At 39.7% G+C, this 27,507-nt stretch overlaps 1 protein-coding gene across 1 annotated transcript; it reads right to left on the bottom strand.

Moving 5' to 3' along the window:
* Window positions 1–322: 322 nt before the first annotated feature.
* Window positions 323–27,424, bottom strand: scn1laa (sodium channel, voltage-gated, type I-like, alpha). The gene is made up of 27 exons (XM_069153742.1): window positions 27,176–27,424; window positions 23,153–23,460; window positions 22,516–22,634; window positions 22,240–22,329; window positions 22,002–22,130; window positions 21,108–21,199; window positions 20,600–20,818; window positions 19,100–19,163; window positions 18,801–18,942; window positions 15,794–16,000; window positions 15,150–15,419; window positions 13,554–13,925; window positions 12,951–13,083; window positions 12,616–12,854; window positions 12,356–12,526; window positions 11,067–11,423; window positions 10,410–10,889; window positions 8,391–8,523; window positions 7,643–7,797; window positions 7,217–7,390; window positions 6,978–7,100; window positions 5,261–5,530; window positions 5,114–5,170; window positions 4,354–4,491; window positions 4,170–4,274; window positions 3,818–4,088; window positions 323–3,713 (listed from the first exon to the last, which is right to left on the bottom strand). The coding sequence occupies exons 2-27, from the start codon at window positions 23,414–23,416 to the stop codon at window positions 2,515–2,517; spliced, it is 5,973 nt and encodes a 1,990-aa protein (XP_069009843.1). The 5' UTR covers window positions 23,417–23,460; window positions 27,176–27,424; the 3' UTR covers window positions 323–2,514.
* Window positions 27,425–27,507: the final 83 nt, after the last annotated feature.

Genomic DNA, 27,507 nt, shown 5'->3' with positions numbered 1-27,507 from the left:
CTGACAGTTACTCATCAGCTTCATTCAACAATGACCACGATTCCTTGCTGCACATTGAAAATTGGGAAATAAGTGACCGATTGATGCCTACAAAAATATAAATAATACCCGTGTTCATGAGATGAAGAAGAAACGTGGGAAAAGTGTCCTCTGCAAACCTATTATGGTATCAATCATCATCATTCACCTTAGTTCTGGTATATTATGCACATCATACACATTTAGTGTTTAAAAAAGAAAATCCCTTCAAACTTTGAGAAATAAAAGGACTTTGCGTGAGTAGAAAACGCATGCACCTGCACAAGACAAAAAGACAGAAAAAAGCTGAATTTATTTTTTTAACAAACAAATTCGATATTAACAATTTGAAGAGACAGACGGAAAGCGGAACACAGTTTCCCCGGGACACACTGTGAATTATTACAGGGTCAGTCTCACTGAAAAAAGGCAAATTAAAGAAGTATAACCAAAGTAAACTAAGCACGAAGAGACAGACTTCATGCAAAAAGGCAGTTTCACTCTTGGAAAATCTTGTGGATGAAAGTGGACCTTTCATCCATGTCTTTTCTGACTAAAAAATAAATGAATTTGTCGGCATTCTTTACATACATGTAATCTTTATTCTTTTAGCTTTTCACTGAAATGGGTTATAGCAGTGCATGCAGTTTATTTATACACTACAAGCATGATGCATATAAATGATGGGAGATATTAAAGTCTGTGTAATTAAAACATTCTGTCTTTATGCATAAAGTATAGCGTAAGTATTGAACATTTTAATTACATGCAAAATGTAATTACATTAATGTAATTATACTGCTATAACATGGAACAACAGATGTAGTTGTGACACAGTTTAGGGTGGATGTCATGGGAAATGATTGAACTGACAAAAGTAACACAACAATATAAAATGTAAACAGAAGTAGGAAATAGCTAAGGGCACATGAAATGTATGATGCCATATCCTCAAGATCATTCAGAATATTCTGAGCCATCTTTTATCCTTCTTAGATATTTATCATGATAAAGATTGAGAAGTAAACTGTGAAGAAAAAAAAAACAGTTTACAAAGCACACATAACATAAAAGAGCATCTGTCCTCTTTGCAGTCAGCATTTCCATTTATAAAAACCTGCAGTTAAAGGTAACATAAATAGTTTGGACAGGAAGGTCCTACAACACCACCAGTGATCTAACATTGGGCTTTCCCTTATCAAAAAAACAATGTGCCATCCATATTGCAGCTTTCCCAGACATTCACAATTCTCACAGCTCCTGCCTGATGTGTCACATCCCTGCATGTCTGTCTGAACACAACTGAAAATGGAGAGTATACTTGGTTTAATGTATCACAGGTAATCAATTCTTTCATATATTTCATGATTTTACAATGATGATAGAATGCACAGTTAAAAACAACTAAGAAAGTAAATAACAAAATAAGGAAAGAGGAGGCACATGGAGGAGGCCTATATTTTGGAGGGAAAGGTTGTTTATTGGTGTAAATTATCATAGGGTCAGTTAGAGTGTGCAAATCATTTCTTCTTGAGGCTTTTAAAGCAATTAAGGACTTGGTTTTAGCATAGTTTTATGATGAAATGAGTACATAATTAACTGTATGGTAAATGGTACATAGATAGAATGCAGCCGGCTGAGAAAGTGTGTGAATTATTTTGATGATTCAACAATTAGCAAAGTATTTCTGCCAACGGTTACTGCTTACTGCTCTGACAATCATCATCATCATCAAACATAATCAGCACACTTGGTTGTATTTGTTCGGACTGTAGGAGACGGTGATGTTTCTGTAATGTATAAAAAAAATTGCCCTGTCACAACTATACTTTGCATCATAAAGCATGATGGTCTGGGAGAGAGCATGGTGAAAAGAGTACACTCTAGCATGCATAATCATAGAGAAACATTCATGCAGATCTACTTTTTTAATTAACCCCAACTCTGACCGTGTCTCTTGGATTAACCAAACATTCTCGGGGCTATCGGTTAGCAACACTAGATGTAAAGCAGCGCTGCTCGTACCTGAAAGAATGTCCCTCTCTTGAAGAGTAAAGAAATGTGTAAAAAGTCAATTAATCAAACTATGAATTCTTAAAGTAATAACAAATGGTATTTTTCTGCTTGTAAAACAGTTAGGTTAAGTAATACAACAGTCAGTGATATAACAATGATTCAAGACACTGGATAGCAGAACTAACTGCAGTATACGTTAAAGCATTACCTAATGTGCATTTCAAAACACTTTGAATAATGTTGCCCGTCTCCACAAACAGCCAAAAGGGATCCTGGCTACCTGAACAGATTCAAAATGGTCCTACTACAACCCAAGGAGCCACTTTAGGCACCAATTTCTCAACTCAGGAATGCCCAGTCAGTTTGGCATAGTAGATATCCATCGTGAGGAAAGGAGTCCAGTGGATGTCTTAGTCACTTTCTATGTTGTAAACATTTTGTCATTAATTAAAATGTCTTTGTTGCATCTCCAACACTCTTTTATTTATCTTGCTCGCTGACATCTTTACTCACAACCTCCTTTTCACTTTTGTCTTTTTCATATTTGTTTTTTCCATTTGTTGTCACACTATCACATGAAGGTTGAGAAGCTGCCCAGGGTGTCAGCTCACTTTTATCAGCACTAGTAATGTCTTTAAGTCTGTCAGTGACAAGGTCTTCTTTGTCAAGGTGCTGTTCATCCTTCTCAATGTCAACATCGGACGTGTCAGAGGGTCCAATGGCGTCTTCTCGACTTGTTGTTACATACCGTCTGAATGCTCTCTGGATGACAACAGCTGATGTGTCCTCCTGTTTGCGGCGGAGGGTGGTAGTGATGGGTTCGTAGGACACTTTGGAAGGATTTGAGGCCATGAAGCGCTCCTCCATCTGCCCCCTGAGAATGTCCATCTCCCCACCCTCGTCTAGAACTCGTTTTGTGAATGCAAACAGGATGTCTAAGCAGTGAATGCGTTCCCCACTCACCATGGGTAGATCCATAGAGATCAGTTCGATCTTGTTAGGCATGGCTATGCATAAAGGTGGCTCCAGAGCATCTGCAAATTCTGAAAGTTTTTTGTACTCTATGAATTGTGTTGCATGAGGATCAAATCTTTCCCAGACCTCGTAAAACATTTCAAAATCATCCTCACTTAATGGGTCGGCACTCTCCTCAGTCGCCACACTAAAGTTTTCCAGGATGACTGCGATGTACATATTCACCACAATAAGGAAACAGATGATGATGTAGCTCACAAAGAAGGCAATTCCCACAGTAGGATTTCCACAGTTTCCAGAAATATTACTGCCAGGATGCGACATGGTACGGTTACAATCAAGATCATCATTGTTGAGGATGGGGTCCAGCAGGCTATCCCACCCTGCTGAGGTGGTGATCTGGAACAAACAGATCATGCTGTTGCCAAATGTCTCAAAATTGAAAAGGTCATCAATACCTTTTCCCCTCTTGACAAAAGCAAAGCTAGACATGCCAAAGATAGCATAGATAAACATCACCAAGAAGAGCAAGAGACCAATGTTGAACAAGGCAGGAAGTGACATCATCAAGGCAAACAAGAGCGTGCGGATTCCTTTCGCACTTTTAATAAGGCGGAGGACACGGCCAATCCGAGCCAATCGGACGACTCTGAGCAAGGTTGGTGAAACAAAATACTGTTCTATCACCTCTGAGAGCCACATACCTGAAAAAAGAAAGGAGAAGACATTAGAAACTGTAAATGACACAAGTGTTATGACAAAATCAACAATGTGTTAGAGAAAACCAGTAAACAAAGGCGAGTCATACCCATGAGTGACAGAATGACTACGATCAAATCAAACACATTCCATCCATTTATGAAAAAGTACTGGCGAAGGGCGATCATCTTCAACAGACACTCTCCAGAGAAGATGGCAATGAATACTACATTGGTATTATTGAGAGCTTTCTCCTTCTCCTTTGACTGGTCTGCAGTTTCCACCATCATGGCTATCATATTAAGCGTTATTAGAACCATAATTACAATGTCAAATGCTTGTTTTGTGATGAAGTCAAAGATGTATCCTTGAATCTTGTTCTGAAATAAACACAAAAACACATTCTAGGTACTTGCTATGAAAGAGAGATCGGATTCATAATTCAAATCGGAAGCACATACTGATGGTCTCGGAATAGGTTTTTGTGGTTTCTTTGACCCCAACTTTTTCATGGCGTTGTAGTATTTCTTCTGTTCTTCAGTCATAAAGATGTCTTGACCTCCAAAGTAAAGAGGGCAAGAGACGCATGTTAAATAACAGCAAAATATTGTTAGTCATAAAATAAAAATCAGACTGGATACTTATCTTTTTCTTTTGCTGATTGAAATTGTCGATAATGACACCAATAAAGAGATTGAGAGTGAAGAAGGCTCCAAATATGATGAAAATAACAAAGTATAGGTACATCTTCATGTTGATCTCATAAGATGGTTGTTCTTCTGGCTTTAATAGAGACAGAAAATGGAGACATTTAAAAAAAAAAATTAAATCCTAAAAATTTCAGTTGAGGATGATTTGGTAACTGGTGCTAACAGCAGCTGTGATTAATTGCTACAGGTACTAGAGTTCAAACACTTCTACAGCAGACATTTGCTGTATTTGTTTTGTTTTGTAGAAGACAGTAAAAGATTGCAACTACTATCCCAAATAGTGTGACAGCAGGGCATAGTAAAGAATGAGGAGTTAAAGGTGCATCGCAGTCTGCAAATCTGGATCTAACAGCTCACTGTGGCTGTTCCCTCTTGATCTATTACTCCCTTGCAAAAATTAATAGTCATTGATTCATAAAAAAAAAGGAAGTGAATGTAACTTAAGCGCTTTGTATCATGAACCAGCAGCGGTACAACAGGTTCACTATACATTAAGAGTAGCTTAATACAGCTTTGACAGAAAAAAAGAAATAAAATGAAGTAAAATTTGTCTAGCATTATATATGGTGACAGTTTTTTTTTTAAATTTGTTTTGAATTAAAATACACCTGAGTGTGATTTGATTTCTAATATAGTTTGTAAAATATAGTCTGCAAAAAATAATAGGGTGGGCTTAAGCATGAAAATTGTATTACATTGCCTGGAGAGTCCACAGCAGCATACATGATGTCCGTCCAGCCTTTAAATGTAGCCTGTATAGAAATGAATAAAGCAAATAACAAATCTACAAGCTTGAACAAGCGCACACTTATTGATTACTTCCAAATTATTCTGTGACATACCACTTGCAGCAGAGCAAGGTAACCCATGCCAACATTGTCAAAGTTGACTTTGACATTCTTCCAGCGAGCCTTCTCCATCATTTTGCATTTACTCATGTTGTTCACCTCTAACGGGGAGAAACGCTGATTTGTGTCTGTGTTGACACACTTGCCGAACTTCCCCGCGAACAAGGTGACTCCCATGATGCTGAAGATGAGCCAGAAGATGAGACATACCAGCAGCACATTGAAGATAGAAGGAATGGCTCCCAGCAGGGCGTTGACAACCACCTGCACACCAACACACAAACGTAACACATCTGTACAGCAAGCGGAGATTACAGACTTTATAACTGTATACTCTCTGGTAATGGTAAGAACGGGAAAACACGAGAGTGAATGATTCAATGCTAACATACACATCAGCATGAGTACATCACAGCTATGACTAACACCAAAGCTTAAATACAACGATAACTGCATGGTCAAGTTGGGAAAAGAATGAGGAGAGGAGGCAGGAGATTGATCTAATAAACTGGACTACGAATGCAAAAGTGGTTTTAGTGGGTTACAACAAAATTTTAGATAAACATTGAAACAGAAAACCTTGTAGAGGAAGGAGGATGCCACAAAAATTGCTTACTGTAAACAGAAACATAAATCGTGAAAAAGAAAAAGAAATGTTAAATAACGCAGCAAACAATATCCAAAACATTCAAATTAGAATCGACACTGACGTAGCAGCACTGACGCACACGAGAAGCAGCGCATGCAAATGAATGAATTCACTGGTTACCACGTGAGGAAAGACTATCACCATCGCAGTGCTGTGTGCTAGACCCCCACAGTATGAAAGCGACTAATCAATACATGCTTCATTGATTTCAGCAGCCGACAATCCTCCCCCTTCAATTACATAATACAGCAACCCCTGTTTAGATGGGCCTTGCATAGTACAGCAAAATACAAAGAAAAGTATTCTGTTTTTGTTACAACAGGCATGGTAACACTTAAAAGAATAGCTTGACATATTGGGAAATACTCTTATTTGCTGAGAGCTAGTGGGAGAGATTGATGCCACAGATAAAAAGGAAGTGATTGAATAATTTACAGTAAATTTGTCGAACTATAGAGCAGTTCACACAATGCTCATTAAGCGTACCACCGCCAGATGAATCCCTCAGTGTGCCACAGTAAACAGAGGCTTTCAATCCGGCGTCTGGGGAGACATTGCCGTGCCGGCCGCATGAATGCGAGCTGGGCATGCTCGATGGGCAGAGCAGCGAACCTTCGGTTTAGCCCTATGATCATTTGAATTGGGATGAATTATATCAATAGTGCAGCTCTGTTAGAATTCCACATGTTAGCTGAACAATTGAGACTGAAATGGGTCATTTCGTGGGGGTTGTGACACTTAAAACAATTTATTCACCTTTTACAGCTGCAACAGTAGAGACAGAGTAGGCTACGGCAGAGCCTATGACATCAGCTCATGTCAAGAGTGTTTTTGTAATTACTCTCACTGGCAGAAGGGGGCGATAAAAGTACCGCACTGCAGGTTAAAGCTAACCAGGAGGACAAATAACAGCTGAAGAGGAGGAGTTAGGGAAGGGGAGGGATGTGTCATTTACATGCAACACATTTCTGGAGTTTTGCAAAGACATAACATTTCATGTTTGTCTTCATTAGACTGCAGTGTCTGTGCTCAGGATGCGTGAGGACATCCAGTGACTCTTACCCTCATGCCCTCGAATCGTGACAAGGCTCTCAGGGGCCTCAGAGCTCGCAGAGTTCTCAGAGACTTGATGGCACCAAGTTCATTAAACCCTAAGGCGCTGGCTGCCAAACTGACCAGTGAGACCTGGAACAAATGCACACACAGATGTCATAAGTAGAAACATTACACATTTAAATGGAACATTTCCAGGTAAAAAAACAACGCTCTTCTTTCTTGTAAATGGTGTTGTTTTTACTGACATCAACAATTAGGAAGTCCAACCAGCACCAGGCATTTGTGAAATACTTGGCGAATCCATACGCGACCCATTTCAGTAACATCTCCAGAATGAAGATGTAGGTGAACATTTTGTCTGCAAACTCCAGTATGGTTTTAATGGTCTTCCTCTTCTCAATGTAGATGTCTTCAAATGCCTGAAAGAGAATACAAAGACAGAGAGGGATTTCTTGTAAACATAACTAACTAAAAATTTCAGTCACGCCAACTATCATTAAAGATTATTAAAGACTGGACTAACTCTAACTTAAATGAAAACACTCTTTCAAAACAACAGTTTAGGAATCTACTGCCAGACAAAAGACGCCACATTCAAACTGTAAATACATGGCAGAAGACAAATTTAGGTGTTCAAAAACAACTTTATCATCATCTCTCTTTCCACTTACAAGCGCTCCACTGCTGAGCAGGATCATGAAGATGATGAAGCTCTCAAACCAATTGTGCTCCACTATCCGGAAACAGGTTTTCCTTAATGTCCACCACACCTTCCAACAGCCCACATCCACGTTTACTTGACAACACTGGAACTTTTGCACACAGACTGACAAGAGACAAAATGGAGGATGGTTTCAGGATCAGATTAAAGCCAAGGTTGTAGTAGCTTACACCAAAGCATTTAATACACCTATAAGTCCACTAGAGGATACCGTGTCAGTGTTACGTTTTTCTCAGGCGTGACAAGTACATTGATGCATGACCAGGGTCAAAGAAGGAGGTCATGTGACAAAGTATAAAGAGTAATAGATTAGAGAGCTCGCTGGGACTTTCACGCAGTAGACCAGGGTTCAAGTATGTGAGAAAGCGACATGGATCACTTTTAAGTAACCTATATAAGTTGACAGACACATACATAACCTTCGTTCAATAACTCACATGACATATGTAACAATACTTTCATAAAATTACTTACTTTACCCCCAAAAATGATCTTTCTTTAACCTTAACCAGGTAGTTTCTGTGCATAGCACAACCAAGTATTTTTTTTTCTAAACCTAACCATTTAGTTGTTGGTGGCAGATGTCTACTCAAAGCAAAACGTGACACAGACATGGGTATCCTATGGTGGACTGGCGGTTGTATTACACACTTTGGCTTGAGGCCGGGTCGTACAGTTAGGTGGAAGTTAGTATTCACCGGTAGGAAAGCAGGCGTCAGGATCCGTAGCTTCTTCTGATTCAAAGTCGACAGAGTCTCCAACCTCTCCGGGTAGTCCGCCATCCACTGTGCTGCCCTCAGACGAGCTCAGCTGCCCATCGTCATCTACAATCTGTAGATGAAACCGAGATTGGGGATGAAAAGCTAGTGTTAGGTAGGTTGCCATGGCAAATGTAAGGGGCTGAGATGCTGGCCACATGTGTGTCCTGACACTTTATGCACAGCATTTCTCTCCAAAGTAGAACTACTTTCACTTCAAAACCAAAAATACCAAGAGAAAATTGCACAAGACATTACTGAATGGTACGTTTCAATCGACACCAAAACAGATGTCTGCTGTATGTCTCGTTTGAAGCTGTTAATAAAGGCTTCACAAGAGTCATCGACATGCATTCGGTTCAAGTTTGAAACAAAAGTATAATGAGTAAAATAAAGAACATGCATATTTTCAGGAGAGACTGAATTAATTTGTTTAAATAGTAAAATGAAGAGAAATCTGCACATTGTCTTTATAAGAGCAAAGAACAGTGAAATGGTCATAGACAGAGCAGGCAGTGTTACGGTTGCTGCTGTCATCTGCCTCCTCATCAACTCCATTTTATTGTAAAAAGATAAGAGCCTGTTACATCTGTTGGCCCAGAAGGACTTGTTTTAACTTTCAAACGTTTTCCTCTCCCATTAGAGACACAAAATTCGCACCGATCTTTGCAGCCAATACTCTAAAATATAAAAACAGAAAATATTACAAATAAAACATTAGTGATTTGAGGTCGCACAGTGTTTCACAGTAGCCATATGGTTTCCCTTTCAGCCTGTTGTTGTATAGCTTCCTGCAGGGTGTGTCTCCTAATAGCTGGTATGAAAACAGCTTGAATGTCTTCCTGGAGCATGCAGGAGCACTTGGCTGCTCTGGGCCCAGCTAATGCAGTGCAGGGAATGATGTAAGCATGTTATACTGCCTGCACTAAAGTCATTGCCTTGAATGGTTGTACTTCAGGCCTGCCATTTTCTTTCTGTGGGAAGTATTTCAGGTTACCTTTGAGCAAAATCAAGAGTGAACTGTGGAACATTATTATTATCTGCAGCAGAAATTCTTTGCAAATCAGAAAATCACTACATATCACCATAATGTTGTCATTGTCAGGGTCCCCAAGCACTTTGTAACTGCCAGTGCAATCAAATGCAACAGCAAATAAACATTTTCAGTTTTTGCCAACAGTTAATGATTCTACTTTATGTTTATTGTGGAGTTTGTAGAACGCGCACTGGACTGCATTGTATTAAAGTGTTCCTAATATTTTGTTTAACCATTAACATACATGACGGGAGCAAAACATTAGAAAAATCTGTGTAGCAGAATAAAGTAGAGGCACAAAAGAATGATAAGTGATCTGCTAAAAGCTTATATGAATTTGTATTGTAAATGAGGCCCTCGATGAGTGAAATGTATTGTAAGTGTTGTAACAAGTCTTGTAAAACTTTGACAGCATCTGCAGCAAAGCAGCAGCAAGCAAGCAATCGTCATATAAAAAAATACTTCCAGTGGTCATGATTCTTTAATAGTAAGAAATTGAAACCATAAATTCTCAAATATTTACTATAAAAATCCAAATAATGAGTACAATCAATGTGTTTCTTTTTCCTACTTTCACATTATGAGCTTTTCTACAATACAAAGCAAAGCCCACTGAAGAGGAGGATTCAGCTCCCCAGCACTCAGACCTAAATGGCACATAATGTAATCTGCCCACTGGTATTTTCCTGTCTATACGGCCTCTCTTTGTTAAAAGGTTGTGGTATATGGGATGTTTAGGGGAAACGTCATGTCACATGCTCATATCTCACCATTACTGTCGACTGTGAGCTAATTGCTTCACCTACTGTCACAGATCATCCTACTTCGCTCAACATCAGTGTTCACGAACACCAACATCCCTTTGTGATCCATCACACATAATAAACATTCAGAATCATCAGTTAGACCAAGAGCGTCCTTACCACATGGCAGCCTGCTGCATCGGATGAAACACTGCTGAAGTCCTCCGTGTTGAGGTTTTCAAAGTCAGACTCTCCCACGGCGATGGGAACAGTGACTGTCAGGCTGGGATTGTTGATGAAAGACATCATTGAATCGTCACTCCTGCTGCTGACTATGTACTTGTCTCCATTTTTGTCCACTCCAGTCACATCCCCATTGCCGCTCTTAGGAAAGTCTTTGATAGTGTGGTTGGGGACACCATTCAGCCCTAAAGGTTTGTTGAGCTCATCTAGAGATTTGTCCTCGCCCTTTCTTTTCTTTTTATCCCTGAGACAAACACATCTGCAGCCGCTTCGAAGCAGAGAGATGATGACAGCCGTGCCGTTCTGAATCCGTCCAAAAGCAATTTGCAAATTGTTCATCTCTTGGTCCACCTCTGTTGCTGCCAGGTTGTCAGCACTGAATGAACTCAGCAGCAGGGCCAAGAACAGGTTCAGCACCTATCAGATAATGACATCACTTCATATAAGATTTTTCTTTGGTCTAATACACTTGATGACAACAGCAAAACATTTGTAAAACTGCATCATGAATGGTTATTCTTGACATTAACCAGCTAAATTTAAAAGAGTTGGGTGAGTTGGATTCATGAATTGAATGTAAAAGATGTAATGTACCACGAGGTTTCCAATGACCAAGACCATCATGTACAGAATGATGCACTTGTGAATCCCAGCCACCTCCATACAGTCCCACATGGTCTCTATCCACTCTCCGCAAAGCACTCGGAACACAATGAGGAATGAATGGAAGAAGTCACTCATGTGCCAGCGAGGCAGAACGCAGTCAACAGAGATTTTACACACACAGTCCCTGTATTTTTTTCCAAACAGCTGCATGCCGACCACAGCAAAGATGAAGACAACAATGGCCAGTACCAGGGTCAGGTTTCCCAAAGCCCCCACTGAATTACCAATTATTTTGATCAGTGTGTTAAGAGTGGGCCAAGATTTAGCCAACTTGAATACTCTCAGCTGTAAAAAGAGAAGAAAAACGAGTCATTTCACTCAAAATGCACCTCAACGTAGTGGCTATGACTTACAGTGGCAAAAAAAAGTATGTGAACTCTTTGAGATTATCTGCATTCGTACAAACAATGTGCTTAAGCTTATAAAAAAAATACTAAATCCCTGCTTGGATTTAATAACTGGTCAAACCTCTTTTGGCAAGCACTTCTGGTAGGCCTGAACTTTTCTTTGTTTGAAGTCCTTCTCTAGTCAGTTTATTGCAGCATCACTGGAAGTCAGTCACCCTGACATTATCCTGAAAGACACTGTGATAAACCTGAGAAGTCATTTTCCCCTCCATGATGGTGAGCTGTCCAGACCCAGAAGCAGCAAAGCAGCCAAATCATGATGCCCCCCCCACCTTACTTCACCACTGAAATTGTGTTTTCATGGTTGTATGTTTTCATGGCATTTGGTGTGCTTAACTTCTGCTGCATGAAAATTGAGTTGCAGTTGAATTTTCTTCATTTAGTTTACTGACTCATTTACTATCTAAACTATTACAGTTTTGATTAGTGGGAAGTAAAACATGTTCATTTACGGGGACGTTTTTCTCACTCTGCTCTGGTGATAGGGATAAGGAGACTTATTATATTTAAAAATTCAAAAGTCTTCTGACATGTTTCTTGTGAATAGGAGACTTCAAATGGTTGAGAGTCAAGGTCGCTCTAACTTAACTTACTTACTAACTAAATCTTGTTTGATGGATTGGACTCCAGGTTTGCTGACCCCTGATGCCGTGATGTTGAGGGCTCACATACTTTTTACAGCCTACACTGTTTGAATGATGTATTCAGCATGGACGAAGCAACATTATGAGTTGTGTGTTATTTGCTTAAATAGATTCCAGAGGGTTCACATACTTTTTCTTGTAACTGTGAATGTGTATTTAGACTTACCAGTCTGAATGATCTCAGAACAGACATGCCAATTCTTTCCAAACAAAGCTCCAACAAGCTTAAACTGACAATGATTGCATCAAAAATATTCCATCCCTCCTGGAAGTAAAAGTAAGGGTCCATAGCAATGATCTTCAGGACCATTTCAGCTGTGAAGATGCTCGTGAATACCTTCACAGAATAAAGGTAATAGTATTGACCATTAATACAAAAATATATATATTTTTCATTTTGTTTTTAATACTCTACAGTCATCTTACCAGATTGCCCGCATTAAGCATGCGGTCGAAACCAGGGGTCATTGGATAATGCTCCATGGCCATAAACAATGTGTTGAGTACAATGCAGATGGTGATAGTTAGGTCCGTGAATGGGTCCATTACAATTTGTTTCACCACTTTCTTGATTTTCAGCCAAATTGGAGAACATTCCCAGATGAGGAAGGTGTGAGCAAACTTGTACCAGCAAAGAGGACACTTCTGCCTCGATTCTTCAAGCTCTGAAGGCAAAATAAATGTGAAATTAGCATTCATCTTTTTTAACATCCGAGACATAATCAGTATTGGCTATTCACGGCATGATGCAGAACACCTACCCTCCATTGTGCTGGTTATGACACTAGCCACACTAAGAGCCCGTTGTCTTGCCTCTGGACCCTCGAGGAAGTCCATAAACTCCTGGTTGGTTCCCCCGCCGGCCTGTCTGTGCTCTGTGTCAGTAGTGTCAGCCTGGAGGTTGGAACAATTGTTACAGGTGCAACTGTGTTACAGAAAATAAGTTCAATGTTTCTATGCTTCAGCAGCTGTAGGTAAAAAAATATCAGTATTTTGTGTTAATATCCCGGCGCAATAAAGCACAAGTAAATAATAAGCAGAGGAAAATATTCATTCAAAAGCTGCATATTTTTTTAAACCAGACAGTCTTCAGTAAGAGTATCTCATAGTAAAGTCTCCAAGATAACTTGGCACCATACTGGCATTCTGGTCAGATGAAATATTCAAATATTCAATCAAATATTTTTGTCCATGCATAATAACCAATAATGTCAAGTATCACACGTGACATGTAGTAGATAAGATGAAATATACACTGTGTGTGCCAGACAAAACAAAAGGCAAAGAAAAAAGAAAGAGACAGAAAAACAGCCAGTTTTAAGCAAATGAAATCGGGCCATCTGGGCTTGAGAAGCCTTTCTTACATTGTCTCCAGTGGAGGCCATATCTACCGTCACTTTAGGCAGAAGGAGCCCAACAGGTGATGATGGGAGTGAATTCCCACCCACCAGAGACACAACCCCATTGCAATCTACAGAGCTCTGTCTGATCCCATTTGGTTGACGTAGGAGATGTGACAAGAAGCTGCGCTGGCTCACACTGCTGCTGCGTCGATCACACCTCTGAGGAAAAAAGAAGGAGCCCCTCCAACTCAGGTTGTCCTCGAAAATGCTGTTCTCATCATCTGCAAACTCGTTTTCTGAGCTCACGTCCTGCGCTTGGCTTCGGAAACTGAAAATGCTGGTCTTGCTGTTCCGTCTGGATGAGAACAGGGGTCCACGAAAACTCAGAAAGGACTAGAAGAGAAAGATATTCTCCAATGGATACGTGATTCATGCTGATTGTGAAGAGGGAAGAATGGCGATGACAATGAACTTCATCTGTATCACCGATTTCTGTGGTGATAAAAACCTGCATGATGATGATGATGATAATGATGACGATCAGTATTGTAAGGAAACTGCAAAATTAAAAATTAAAAAACATAGCGGTGATGCATGACAGTGGCAATGTGATGATCATGATATTGATCATAAAGATGAAGAAGAAAGTGATGTCGACTATGATGATGATGGTCATAGTGATGATAAGCATTGTAAGAAGGAACAGTTAAAAAGGCATCCTGATGACGGCTGACAATAACAAGAACACAGAAAGTTGATGAAGACAAAGAAGATGATGATGATGGTGATGATGAAGACGATGATGACAATGATCACACACCGATGACAATAAAAATGTAAAAAATAGTCAATGTCATAGGAGTGAAAAAAAGTGCTTAATTACATGTGAATAATAAAACATTTACTATACTGAATATTCAAACATCGAACCATTATGTTATTATTCATTATTCATAAATTAATCATTAATTATCTGCCACTCAAACACCTATAATATAAGTCAAAGCTTGGTAATCACTTTATCAATCAATTCACTTTTCCTTCCTGTCATTCATTTGAAAATTGCCAGTGAGTCTCTTCCTTGACAAAAGTTACACGGAGCTTCACCACAAATATCTGACATTCAAATAAAAGATCAGTGATCACAGACAGGAGTTTTAATTCATTTAAAAAGAAATCTCTTTTACGTTCTGTTGCCAGTGAAGTCATGAAGAGTCAAGAATCTCAGACTGCTCCTGTCTGACAGACTCGGTAAATGAGTTGTATTTTTACATGATTAATTTTGCTGTAAAAGAGCGTAAATCATGTCGTATAAGAAATCGTTGATACTGATGGTAACAGCTTATTAATAATGACAGTTTATGCCACCGTAATTTGCTGTAAAGTGTAACTGCAAAGAGAACACACTGATAATAAGTCGAAAAAAACCTTGATAATTATTAGAATTGTATCATTCTTTACTGATTCACAGATACTGTGAGGAAAATACGTTAATGTTAAACAGTACGGACTGAAAAAGGCAAAAGGCCTTAGAATTGATAATATAAATTTAAAACTAAAACCACTGGTTCCAGAATATCACTTAAAGGCAAATCACAGCGACAGAAGGAACAATACCTGATGTACGGACGAGCACTTCGTGTCGTAGTTGAGCATGTTTGCCTCACCGGAGAAGCGACAGCGAGTCTTCTGGATACTGTTCTGCGACTCGGTTTTAGGAAACTTCTCCTCAGCTTCTTTTCCCTCTTCCCCCTTTCTTTTTTTGCGCCTGTTGCGTCTCTCTTTGGCACTTTTGGAGCTGAGCTTGGACGCGTCCGAGGAACTCTCCGTGCCACCACCTTTGTCGCTGGCCTCCCCACCCTCCGCTGCAGCTGCAGTCGCTGCTGCCTAGAAGACGAGGAAGAGGATGATGTGGGTGAACAAATGGCTATGATGTATATTTGTTTTTAATATGCAGTTATGTACAGTATAGACTGTGTAACTGGTTTTCTGTTTTTTTCATGTAAACGTCATATAAAAGACTCCTTGATAACCACCATGGCAGCATGCGTACACTCTGATTTTGTAGGCAGGTATAAGTTAACCACCACAGATGCAGTTGGCATCCTCTTTTCATTTTTCTGCCGTCATATAATCTTTAAAAAGCATATTCTTTATAGAAGCGTTTTAAAAAGTTTTGTAAAAACAATTTAATTTCCAGTACTAAAAAATAAATGTATCCTAACTTAATTGGTATCAGATCTCGTTAGGAATTAAAGTACCTGAGCGTCCTCTTGCTGCCGTTTCAGCTGCTCAAGCATGGCCTGAAACTTCTCCTCCTTCTCCCGAGCCTCCTTTATGGTAGCCTGGCACTGCTCCTCATAGGCCATAGCGACTACAGCCAAGATCAGGTTGATCAGGTAGAAGGAACCGAGGAATATCACCAGCACAAAAAAGAGCATGTAGGGCTTCCCACATGCCCGCAGAATCTGGAGGGAAAATACACAGGGTTTATAGTATACTTACACTTTATACCTGATATACTAAGCATGGTTTGAGTGGATTATGATTATGCTGTAGAATGGGTCGCCAACGGGAGCTCACAATTTTTAGCAAATGCGACTTCCATACCATGACTAAGAGATACTGACATAAAAGAGATCGTATTGATAGCTTCAGGTACTGCTACCTAACTATACACAGTGCTAAAGAGATTTTCTCATGGGAGCTTTGTTGTATTACTGTTTGCTTTACTTGTTGATATTACAATGCTAAGCAGTGGCCTATTCATTGGACACCTATTTGCCTTTTTATGGCCATTCAAGCTATGTTTGCCAGAGACACAGTGGGTCTCATCTTTTTTCCATCTGGCCAAGATGCACCTGCACTGCATTTACAGGTTTGTTTAAACAGGATTCTCTGAATATTCTCTTTAACACCGACATTATGATGGAAGAAGGCTTGTCCCCCATTAACACAGCAAGCTCCGCCTCTTTATGTACTTAGAGATGCAGTCATCCTAAACACCACATCCAGAACCACATACAGTGTGAGGTTAAACATTTCCTCAACCTGCCTCCATACGGTCCTCTCACAGGGTCACCGACCAACCAAAGGAACCACGTAGGAGCCATAACAGCCCTTCAGGTTAGGCTACAGCTATGCAAAAAAAATTGGGACTAGAGTAACAGTAGACATCGATTAACTGAAGGATTTCTAGGGAATTTAAAACAACTGTTACTGGGACTCATTATTTTTAAAACAAACAAAAAGTTTCAGCCTTACAGAAGTCACTTGTCACTGTCACACCACTAACTCATGCAATTAAAGATGTGAGGACGCTTTAAATTAACTTAAATTGGCACAGAGAAATTCAATACTCGTCTTTAGTAAGTACTATTATCGATTAACAGCCCTGTATGGGCACCTTTGAACGTTGGCTGGAAATCGCTTTATTTAAATTGGTTTCATTTACAGTGCATCCGGAAAGTATTCACAGCGCTTCACTTTTTACACATTTTGTTATATTACAGCTTTATTCCAAAATGGATTAAATTCATTTTTTCCCTCAAAATTCTGCACACAATATCCCATAATGATAAAGTGAAAATAGTTTGTTGAAAATTTTTGCAAATCTATTAAAAATAAAGAACAAAAATATAACACGTACTTAAGTATTCACAGCCTTTGCTCAATACTTTGTTGAAGCACCTTTGGCAGAAATTACAGCCTCAAGTCTTTTTGAGTATGATGCTATAAGCTTGGCTCCTATTCTTGGGCAGTTTCTCCCGTTCTTCTTTGCAGGACCTCTGAAGCTCCATCAGGTTGGATGGGGAGCGTCGGTGCTCAGACATCTTCAGATCTCTCCAGAGATGTTCAATCAGGTTCAAGTCTGGGCTCTGCCTGGGCCTCTCAAAGACATTCACAGAGTTGTCCCGAAGACACTCCTTTGTTATCTTGGCTGTGTGCTTCGGGTCGTTGTCCTGTTGGAAGATGAACCTTCACCCCAGTCTGAGGTCCAGAGCGCTCTGGAGAAGGTTTTCATCAAGGATGTCTCTGTACATTGCTGCATTCATCTTTCCCTCCATCCTGACTAGTCTCCCAGTTCCTGCTGCTGAAAAACATCCCCACAGCATGATGCTGCCACCACCATGCTTCACCGTAGAGATGGTGTTGGTCAGGTGATGAGCGCTGCCTGGTTTCCTCCAAACATGACGCTCGGCATTCAGGCCAAAGAGTTCAATCTTTGTTTCATCAGACCAGAGAATTTAGTTTCTCCTGGTCCGAGAGTCCTTCAGGTGTCTTTTGGTAAACTCCAGGTGGGCTGTCATGAGCCTTTTACTGAGGAGTGTCTTCCATCTGGCCACTCTACCATACAGGCCTGCTTGGTGGAGTGCTGCAGAGATGGTTGTCCTTCTGGAAGGTTCTCCTCTTTTCACAGAGCAACGTTGGAGCTCTGTCAGAGTGACCATCGGGTTCTTGGTCACCTCCCTGACTGAGGCTCTTCTCCCCCGATCGCTCAGTTTGGCCGGGCGGCCGACTCTAGGAAGAGTCCTGGTGGTTCAAACTTCTTCCATTTACAGATGATGGAGGCCACTGTGCTCATTGGGAGCTTCAATGGTGCAGAAATGTTTCTGTACTCTTCCCCAGATCTGAGCCTCCATACAATCCTGTCTCGGAGGTCTACAGATGATTCTTTGGACTTCATGTCTTGGTTTGTGCTCTGACATGTCAACTGTGGGACCTTATATAGACGGTGTGTGTCTTTCCAAATCATGTCCAATCAACTGAATTTACCTGGTGGACTCCAATCAAGTTGTAGAAACATCTCAAGGATGATCAGTGGAAACAGGAAACACCTGAGCTCAATTTTGAGTGTCATGGCAAAGGCTGTGAATACTGATGTACATGTGATTTTTTTTTCGTTTTTGATTTTTAATAGCTTTGCAAAAATTAAAAAAAAAAATGTATTTCACGTTGCCATTATGGGATATTGTGTGTAGAATTTTGAGGGGAAAAATTAATTTAATCCATTTTGGAATAAGGCTGTAATATAACAAAATGTGGAAAAAGTGAAGCGCTGTGAATACTTTCCGGATGCACTGTAAGTCATTAAAAAAGATAATTTTCTTTTGTTATCGGGAGTATGTGTAAAGATAAATAATTCAAATAAATCTCAAATAATTACATGGAGATTATACACACTCACCCAAAACAGTATTTACTGAAATTGTATACATATTATTGAATATGTATTGATATTTCAGTTGCCATTTTTCAGCTGCCTACCTGCTGGTAAAGTCTTTCCCAGTAATCCTGTGTCATCAGTCTGAACAGAGAAAGGAAGGCCCAACCAAACGAGTCAAAGCTGGTGTAATTGTAGTCTGGATTCGTTCCTATTTTCATGCATGTGTACCCCTCCGGACACTGCCTGCAAGAAACACAGTCTGTTAAGCTCAGAGGGAATTGGCCCGTCTCGCTTTTCACACTGCACTGCAATGTCATTACTTTAGCAAGGCATCACAGGAGGACTACATTCATTCTTTATGGTATTCAGTCCTCTAGTAGTTGCGGGATATCTTGCTTACCCAGCTTCACTGTTGTTTCCACAAAGCAACGGGTCACTTGTGTTTGTCAGGTGATAATAATTACCTGATGGAGAGAAATAAATAAGGTTTTTTTATTGACTGGTCACAGTTTCACATATACAGTCCAACCCCAAACTGTTTGGATATTTAAACCTATTTTATTGTTCTTCAGACTGTGTGCTGCAGGACATTTGGTTTGAAAGAAAATAAGAAACATGTTTTGGCTTTATTTTGAGTAGTTTTATGTCAATATGGAAAGATCTCTGACATATAGCTATTTAAATACACAAATCAGGAACTGAAGATGTTCAAAAATAATTGGACACTTGGCTACTGCATTTTTGTTGGGAAGCTATGTGTTGTTTCATGCATCAAAGAGATCACGTGGCTCAGACTTGACTGAGAGTTTCTTTTTAGATAGAGGTGGAAATGTTTGAAAAAGGTGATCATGCAAGTAAAGAAGATAACAATGTGGCTGAAAAGAAAGCAAGAATATTCCAAGACATATATCTATGAAAACTAAAACATGGTAAACAACCGGGTAAAGTAAGGAGCACAGGTCTTGTGGTTGACCACAAAGTAATTTGCAGGATGCAGAAAAACCCCTTTATGACTGCACAGCAAGTCAGAAGTAATCTCCTGGTTAGAGCGCATCCTCTGTCAAACATGCTGGGACTCTGTTGTGGCTTGGGCATGTACGGCTGCCAAGGAAACTGGCACACTGGCATTTATTGATCATTTCACTGCTGATGGAAGGAACAGGATGAATACAGGAGCATTTTGTGTGCTTAAATTCAGCCAAATGCATCATAGGATGACATGTCAGCCTTCAGCCAGACAACAACCCGAAACACAGCCAGAACAACCAAAGAAATATTCAAATATCTCAACTGCCTGAGTCAGTAAGCTGATCAGCATTCCCACGCTAAGAGCAGAGAGACTCCACAAGTGAGAGATAAAGGTGATTACAGTGGGGGCCTGGGAAAGCATCACTAGATGATGTCTACTGGTGGAAGACTTCAGGCAGGTTCTGAATGCAAATGTTCAACCTTAAAATAGGATATAAGATTGTTTGGCTGAATGTGTATCTGTCCAATTAACAGTGCTATATCGCCCACACAGCTCTACGAAAGTCTACTCAAATTAAAGCTGAGACTTGTCATTTTACAATGTCATTTGTTGTTTCCATCATTTTCTTTTAAACTGAATGTACTGAAGCACAGAGCAACAAATATGCATCTGTCCCAATACATACTTAAAGTCTGGTCTATAGCCAACTTGCTGTATTTAATGGCGTTAAACTGAGTTGTGTAGAATATACCTTAATTAAATGGTATATATAAAAAAAACAATCTTAACAGTGTTAAGGATATAATCATTCCAAATCACATAACTTCTCTTTCATTCCTTACATAAGTCGTATCTTTAAAATTAGTTTTTCCCAAGCGAGATCAACTTGAGGCCGACTCGGAGCAGGAGAGAGGAAAATGAAATACTCACGCTTATCGTGTACGTAGTCAGAATAATTGAAAACCCCCTGGTTCATTCCTTCTGCTGAACTTTTATTTAGTGGCCACGCGACGCACTTTTGCGTTAACTGGCCCATAAACAGTTGTAACCCTACGAGGGCAAAGATGCTCAAGCAGAAGACAGTGAGGATCATCACATCAGCGAGCTTCTTCACTGACTGGAACAACGCACCAACAATGGTCTTCAGGCCTGCAGACACAAAATCACCTGTTAGTCTAAGTAGTCAGTTAAGGGACATTCAAAGTTAAACCTATGGGCGTGCTTATGTCATCGGCTCTGCTGTAGCCTTCTCCATTGCTATTATACTTTTATATATATGTAACAGTCACGCACAGTAGCTTTAGCTAAAAAGGAAATTGGGATCATCCATGTATGCGATGATGTACATGCAACAATAATGGGACACACTCACACCTTCTTTAAGCATGACAATATGGTAAAAGAGGGTAACTACCATGCACCTGCTTATACTGCTTACCTGGAATAACTGAAATTGCTTTGAAAGCTCTTAACACTCTGAATGTGCGAAGAGCTGACAAATTGAAACCAGGTACAACCTCTGTGACATACCTGCAGGAGAAATTATAGTTGCTTTAGAATATTGATGGAGACAACAATACATGTAACATGGATAGAATCAAACTACATCATTACAATTTAGTACATCCAGTATCAGGTGAAGAAGCAGTATGAAGTGAGGCATGCAAACTGGTGAAGGTAAAACATTAATGAGGCTACAATGATGAGCAATAAGATATTAATGAGATAAGATTGGTGATTTTTTTTTTTATAAAGTCCCTATCAAGTCCTTTGAAAAGAGCAAAAGACTAAAACCAACTTTTTTGAGACGTGTTGCTGCCATTAAATTTAAAATGAACATTTATTTCTCATGAACAAAAAAAAAGATCAGTTTCAACATTTTATATGTTGTCCTTGCTCTTTTTTTTTTTTTTAAATTAAATATGGGTTTGCATGATTTGCAAATCATCATATTCTGTTTTTATTTACATTTTATACAGCGTCCCAACATTTCGGGAAATGTGGCTGTATATCTTCATTGGGAACAAATGAGCCGCAGATGGTAGAGAAAGTGGAGAGAGAAGGATGTTCTAAGTTGTTACTGGTTTGTTGACTGTAAAGAAAAACAGACCAACACCAACCTCATCCTTTAAGACCAAGAAACAGGCTTTGGATTTGCTATAAAGACTAACACATTTCATCAAAACAGTAAAACACCACCCTGTTGCTTTTTAGCTTTTGCACACAGCAAACACTTTTTTTTTTTTTTTTTTTTTTTTTTACTAAGACAGCATTGGAGAAAAGATGTGAGAATTGTTTCAGTTTTACTGTAATTCAGAAATGGTGTACTTACGCCATGACAATGACAGTGAAGTCCAGCCAGTTCCAGGGATCTCTTAGAAATGTGAACTTCCCTATACAGAAGCCCCGGGCTAGAATTTTAACAACGGATTCGAAGGTATAGATTGCAGTAAATAGGTACCTGTTGGAAGAAGAGATATTTTTACTCTGCATGGCATCTACACTCTGCAATATATATGTGATATGTATGTGATAAAATGATTTAGTGTGCCATTCATAGAAAAACTTACTCGACATTCTTTGCCCAGTCAGGCTGTGAAGACTGGGTCATAAGTACACAGTTGGCGAGGATAGTACACATGATCACGATGCTGAACAATTTGCAGCCAGTTGTCAAGGAAGCCACTCATTGTATTATGGAATTCATGTTTTTACAATATAATCAATCACAAATCCAACAAAGCAGTAAAGTAAAGAAGTCACCCTGGACTCGCGTCAGCAGACATTGTGGGTTCAACATAAACATCGTCTGAGCTTTTCAGATGAATACTTTAATGAAAGGATATGAGTGTACCAGAATCCTAACTGATATTCTTCTAAGAAGGTTGAAGGGGCTCAGGAGGTACAAGGCAGGAGCGGCATTGAAGCGAAAAATGTACTTTCCTTTGTTCAGTACTACGAAAGTCTGAAAGACACAAAGAGAGATATCTTTCCAATACTCTTTCACTGACTTGCAATATCTCGTAAAATAATAGATTATAATATCATATAGTTACTTACAACTAATAATCAAAGAGTAGTTTGTCCCTATTATTTATGGCACACATTTTATTCATCATATAAATCCTTTATAATGAACTTTCTAATCTAAGATTTAACGCCTCTGGCTAGATGACAGCATGCAGTGGAAGATGAGAATCTCTCCTCTTTGGGAATATCCAAACACAAACAATGGCTCCATCTGAACTCTATAATCTGAACTCTTGTGAACTACCTTCCAGCTGTGACTGATGAGGTAGTAACATAGTTAGGTCAAGTGATGACGAAGAAATCTCCATTTGCTGAGGAAAGATTTATTAAGATTTACCAAATACTCTTTATTATGACGAGACAAAAAACATTTAAAATCACGAATCTCTCGTGTTCAGAGTTTTCATCTAATCCTCAGACTTCATGCGCCAGTTTGAAACCAAGCGAACCTACTTTCTGATTATAGTAGTAGGGATCCAGGTCCTCCAGCGGGATCGACGCCAGGCCTTTAGGAGTGTCCCCATACAGAAGAGGGAGTGGTTTGCCCGCCTCCAGGTCGCGGCTGGGTTTGAGCTCATTCTCATCATTGCCTTTTGTCTTCTCCCCTTTGGGCTTCTTGGCTTTCTCCTCCGCAATCCGACTCTCGATGGCTTTGAGGGACTCACGACTAAATCGGTGGAAGCTGTCTGGACCTGGTGGTACAAGCAGCTCTGCCATCTTTTCATCCTGCACATTCAGCTAACCTCCGACATGAGAAAGGCCTGAGGGGTCAGAACAGATAAGAAGCTGTAGAGGTTGGAAGCAGTTCAAAAACAAAAGTTCTATTGTCCTTTCTATAACAGTATTCTGCTGAAAAATGAAAGTGATCAGTTGTTGTGTAAAGATTGACGTCTGGTTTATTATCTATATTTCTGAAAACAAAATTCTACTGACAAACTTCTTGAACTGCCTTAAGTGGAAAGAAACTGGGCGGGTTTCTGCTCGTTGGTCAGAGATCATCATCTCAGGAAGCGGCAAGCTATAATGAGCCTACAGATGGCTGTCATACACATAAATTCCTTCCAGCTATGGTAAAATTAGATCTAATTATCTGCTCGTCTGTAGGTAAAATTAAGATGTGACATGACAATGATCAATTCCAGGTGAGATTCTTGAATCTCTCCACCATCCCTCAAAATGGAAAGCCTGCTTTTCCCCCCGGAGCCTGAGACAGAGCAGCAGGAGGAAAAGATCCATCCTGCTAATAGGCCTGACTGGTATGATGTGTTAGGAAGACCTATGCAGTATTAAATATGAATGCACCAGAGACTGCACTGCACCTCTCTGGGTTTCCTGCTTCATCTGAGTGGAGTGCAACAGTGTAATAGAATACTTCCACACGTTGGGCTGGGATCAATCACATGCACGAAATCGATCACAAACACGTTGGTCAATCAACTGTCCCCGGCACGGAGTTGTTCATGTGTGATGTAATTGCAACAACAAAGGGAGTGAGAACTCGAAAAATGGCTTCGGGTTCCAGTGTATGTCTTCGTATATGATTTTGACCAAAACACTCTCGTTTACACTGAACCACAGGACCTTTATAAAAATGATGAATCATATCAGGTGGCTCCATATTTACAATATCATAGGTTTTAGTAATGTACAAAAAATACCACAATCATCAAGGAACTTAAGAAACAGTATCGACACTGTCAAAAGATGGCTTTTTTGTTTTTGCACGGACAGATTGTCGTTTGCACACTGTATGTATGTACTGATGGTGCTGCCACCACTTAACAGAAAGAAGGCAAATAACTGAAATGATGAGCTGATCAACTGCAGTACACGAGACTTTGCAAGTCTTTATTTATGTTATCTAAATATTACCTTGTCCTGTTCCTGTCGTTATTTATGGACTTTCTAGAATTCACCTTGTGAAATAAACCCAAATTGTGTTGTCATGGACAAATGTAGACCTGGGATCACAATTTGTTCAAGACCTTGTCTTTATACACACTTTAGATGGCATGCATCTCTATTTATAGGAGAATAGGTAAAGATCTACGCCAACAAAAACACACTACACTAACTACATGTGAAAAACTAAATGTGTTGTCCAATATCTTATTTCACAGAATAAAAGTGAGCCATTTAAGACCAGATTTCCTCATGTTCTCCAATCACATTTCTTCTTCATTTTTTCATAAGATTATTGTATTTTTTTTTGCTATTTTAGTGCAAATTATAGAATAAATATTACAGAGCGTGTATTAGTTTTGGGAATCTGCAAGTAAACTCTGAACATGCTTTCTTTCACAGATAATATTGTTCATGACGTAACTGTTCTGCCCTGCTTCACGCTTTAAGAGCGAAACACATAAATCAATGTGGTAAGTGCATGTACATATTTGGAGTAAAAAAGTGTCGCCTTTTGTCACAATGCACCACTTAGATATGGCGGTGTTGGAACCGAGCCCACATATTTCTTCTGCATCAAGCGCAATGATGAAGTACTTGTGATGCGCGATGATCTTGAATGAAGTGTCAAACTAAACTATAGAAATACACTGCTGCCATGATTAAAAGGAACAATTAAAGAAATGAGAAACAACAGTAAGACAAGCCTCCTAACTGTCTGATAACTATCTGCAAACAAACCTTCATTTGATGGTCAACCAACAAGGTCAACCTGTAGTGAGTAACCTCTAAAGAGGTATGCATCATTCTGTCAATCTGTTCCCAACTCACACAACACACAACAACTAATGATATGAGCAGCCACTTTGAAGCTTCAAATAGGCCCACTTCAGTTTATCTGCAACCTGTCTGCATCATGACCTTGTGCGGACCAACCGAACATAGACACACTTGTTCCCACCAACTTTTGATAGAACAGAACGTCAACAGATGAGTTTGGTATTTGTTGTGCACCACAGATTTAACTGGGTTCTGACGAGCTTCAAGTGATGCTGACTGAGCTTGGACTGAGGCCACGATTCACCTACAAGTATTTTAAACACACAGTGTCAAACGGAAGTTCAACTTCAATAATTAATGTACATTATTCATTTAAAAACTTAATTTCACTGACCTCAAAAGGCTCTTTAGTACTTAAATGAGGTAAGAGATGGTTAGAGACAGATTGGAGCTTAATTGCTTTGCGGCTTTCAAAAAGACAGTTGAACCATTGCAAGGTGAAGCTACTGTGAGGATGTTTGGACAGATTTAGACATTTCATTTCGTAGTTCTACTGACATTAAATCCTGAATATTATTCTGACAAATACAATAAAAAAAAGAAAGACATGATGAAGTGGCCCATGTTGTCAGCTGGCTGCTGCCTCTGCCTTCAGAGTTTCTCCACATTTTAGAATAAATTACTGAGTACAGACTTCAAACCTTTCTGTGAGCTACGAGCATGGTAGTATTAACACACAATGGCCAGAGAAGAGACACGAGATGGAGGATATTATTTCAGGGGAATCTGCACTATACCTACATTTTTAAATTGCTTACTGCTTAAAATGCATTATTTTAAAATGCAAAAATCTGTGTAACAGGACAGGGTTTGTTTTTTTTTCCAGATGGCTGAATTGTATCATTCATCACTATCAATGTAACTACAGGAAAAATGCATATTTACCCAGAATGAAGACTGCTGAGTTAGTGTCTCATCACTTACATGGGAATTGCACAAACAATACGCACAGGAGGACCAACTGCAAGACTGATAATTGTAAAGTCTTCCATCTAAACATACCTGGATTCAGAGTGATAACAGTTCAGTTCAGTTCTCCTCCTGGAACAACTCACTGGCAGCTCTTAAGTGCTCACAGCTAATGCTTGCTGCTGCATCTCAGATGAGAGAGTCCAGATTCATTCAGGGCGTTGGCAGAATAGCACATGACAAGAGGCTGTTAACTTAGTTCTCTGGGATAAGTTCATATTCTTATGTCCAACCTGCCAGACTACACTTTGTCTTCAGTCTGGATAAAACGCAAACAGGACAGTCTAATCTCTAATTGACAGCAATCTAAAATTGATGTTGACCACCAGGCAAGCAGGAAGTCATCTAAGATGGAGTGTGGGCCAATAATTGCTGCCATGCCCATTAACTTCTGTAATATATTATAGACCACAATTTGCACTCTAGTCTTTGCCCAAATCAACTTCAAGAGATCAATAACGTTTTTCCATACAAGCCTTCTAACACTTACAATCATAAAAAGTGACACTTAACAACATGTATGTGATATACAAAGACTACATCAGCCCAAGGAGAAACCCCTCAGGCACAAGACTTTACTTAAAGGGACTTCAAATGTTTTGATGAAAAGGAAAATGACCAATAAAGACAGACGGACAGATAAATGGAGAGAGAGAAAGACTTTAAAAACAACAAGTTTTCTCAACCACAGACTTCCTCAAGTCATTTACAAAAATAAACGTTTCACTCCATTTCAGACCATTTACTTTAGGACAAGGCACTCACCATCAGTTGGAGCTCGACAGGTGACCACCACTCGGCAAAGGCAGTGGAAGATCTTCAGTGAGTGTAAAATGTTGTATAAAATAAACCTTTCAGTCCGATTTAGGTATCTGATGTTTCTTCTAGCGCACAACTGGACATTTCCATGATTTCAACCAGAAAATCCTGAGAGAGAGAGACTGTGTCCACCCGTCCAGGCGGCAGACTCAGAGCACTGTGCCGCTGTGCTTCCGGATGTTCCTGGGTACCAACTGAGGGCAGAGATGCCAGAATGGCTCTTCACATAGTAACGTGGCGGACATTATCGTGCGTAATTGTCGGGAAGAAGATGTTGC

Source organism: Embiotoca jacksoni, unplaced genomic scaffold (assembly GCF_022577435.1).
Source record: "Embiotoca jacksoni isolate LCO1_2020_lvr unplaced genomic scaffold, fEmbJac1.0.p SCAF_2, whole genome shotgun sequence".
Lineage (NCBI taxonomy): Eukaryota > Metazoa > Chordata > Actinopteri > Embiotocidae > Embiotoca > Embiotoca jacksoni.
Note: the sequence above shows the minus strand (reverse complement) of the source record. Positions and strands in the feature narration are given on the sequence as shown.